Source organism: Aptenodytes forsteri, unplaced genomic scaffold (genome assembly GCF_000699145.1).
Source record: "Aptenodytes forsteri isolate BGI_AS27 unplaced genomic scaffold, ASM69914v1 Scaffold142, whole genome shotgun sequence".
NCBI lineage: Eukaryota > Metazoa > Chordata > Aves > Sphenisciformes > Spheniscidae > Aptenodytes > Aptenodytes forsteri.
Genome location: NW_008794598.1, coordinates 5,658,942 through 5,660,910, shown reverse-complemented (window position 1 = coordinate 5,660,910; position 1,969 = coordinate 5,658,942). Strand labels below are relative to the sequence as shown.

General features: G+C 56.6%; 1 protein-coding gene across 1 annotated transcript in view; it reads right to left on the bottom strand.

The window, feature by feature from the left end:
* Positions 1-1,969, bottom strand: part of MTCH1 (mitochondrial carrier 1) — a 16,852-nt gene that overhangs the window by 8,605 nt on the left and 6,278 nt on the right. Inside the window, exons 4-5 of the mRNA XM_019470335.1 lie at positions 1,825-1,957; positions 339-445 (exon numbers count right to left, since the gene is read on the bottom strand). Coding sequence (XP_019325880.1) covers positions 339-445; positions 1,825-1,957 — 240 coding nt within the window. The remainder of the gene's footprint in view (positions 1-338; positions 446-1,824; positions 1,958-1,969) is intronic.

The window sequence follows — 1,969 nt, the reverse complement described above, 5'->3', positions numbered from 1 at the left end:
TGGCTTTGTCATCAGCAAGGTCACACAGGATACAGCCACCAAAATCCCCCCGGGCACGAGGCAGAACAGAGGCACGCCAGGGACAGAGCCCAGCCTTCCCACATCCCTCCATCCCGCAGTCACCCACCCTCTAACCGCGGCTCAGATTCACTTTTCGGGCTCCCAAAGCTGTTCTCCTCCTGTCCTGGAGGACTATTCAAAGCCCTTAGGAAATGGAGATGGATGGGCGCTTTATTCCTCCACGTGCAGTCGTGGCTGGGTGCAGGCTCCCCGGCTCCGCTGCAGTAGCACCGGCCGACCCAGCAAGCTGATTTATGGAGAGAGAAGCCGACCTTTACCTTCTTCACGCTCCCCCTGGTGATGGTTGATAAAGTGCTTGAGATGAGGCGAGGAGTAAGACCGCGGAAGAGGCCTCTTTTCCCATCCACTTCCACAATGTGTCTGGCTGGGTAAGAAAACACCAGGCTGCCGTCAGTCGGGAACCGGCCGACTCGCGGAGAGCATCCCAAACACCTCCGGCGTTCGGCCGAAACCGCGCCGGAGCTCAGCACGGCACGGCAGCCCCTCTGCGGTCCCACCGTAAGTGATTTATTGTAACAGTCCTAAATACATTTCATACAGGATGCAAAGAATCCTTAAGCATTCCCTGTCATATCTGTCTAATCTGGAAGGGTAGCTCCAGTATTTTTGGGCTACTTCTCGTCTTTTGATTGTTTTCCTCACCTCAAAGGGCTACAAGGCGGTTTGGACTGAACCAGGGCAGGGAGGGATCACCTCATGTGTTGTGCGGTGTCACCTCCTCCCTCCGCCCCAGGGGGGCCAGACTCAGGTTTAATACGGATCTCGCAAACCCAGGTTCGGTTCCTGCCCCACCACCTTTCTCTCCGGCAAACCTCCTCAGGTCTCCAGCCAAAAAAAAAAAAAAAGCCAATGGATCCAGTTTCTCCCTGATGTAACAAGGTGGAATACAACCCGCTAAGTGCTTGTGGGTACCGACTGCTCCTGCCCCCCCTCCTCCGCTGTCCCAAGGGAAGCCAGGAAGCCTCTGCACGTCTCCATCGCCCAGTGCTGTAAATCTATTTAGAAAATTCATCTTCCAAAAGGCACCACCGGAGCATTTCCAGCCCCGGGCGTTCCAGGACGGGTTTGCAGTGCTTTTTGCGCTGGGTCCCCCTGCCCCGCGGGTACTGCTGTCCGATTTTGGGATCAGCTCAACTTGACTTTCAGGACTGCGCGCTCCCCTTCCCCACAGCAAACCCGCTGTGAAAGCAACCCCCAAGGTCACAGAGCATTCACCCGCCTCTCCTGCGCTGCTCCACCCGCAAAAAGAGAAAAATAGGACTTTTTTTCTTCCTTCTAAACACATTACCTTCCCTTTTCTCGGTATTTCTGTCCCTCTAGGGCTCCATCTACAACACAAATGAGCAGGGCAGGGGGCCAAGTTTTTTTGCAGGGCTGTTTTGCAGCAAAGAAAGGCACTTTGCTATCTCTAACACACGCAAAACCCTCCACCAACAAACCTGCGCCACCTAAACCCCCACCGCCCCCTCTGCTACGGCGCAAACCCAGAGCGACGTGCCACGGGAAGGGAATGCAGCCACCAGCGCCGGGGCCACCACCTCCTTGTCGCCAACAACAGGTAGGTGAATCTGACAGCTTTGCAACTAGTTGTAGTGTTTTATGTCCCACTGCAGCCTCGGGATGATCCCAAGGACACTGCTGGGGATGTGGGAATGCTGCTGGAGGTCAGCTCGGTCTACCTGGCAGCTCCCGGCCCCGTTTTTGGGCAGGACCTTGCGCTGGCAGGGAGGAACGTTCGCTCACCGTAGGTGAAGAAGCCGGGCAGGTACAGGACTTTCCTTCCCAGCACGTTTCTTCCGACAGTTGGAGGTAGTGGCTCGTGCCCGACCTGCAAGAGGAACCCCGTGAGCAGGTCCCTGCCCCTGTCCCGGCGCTCCTGAAGCCCCCC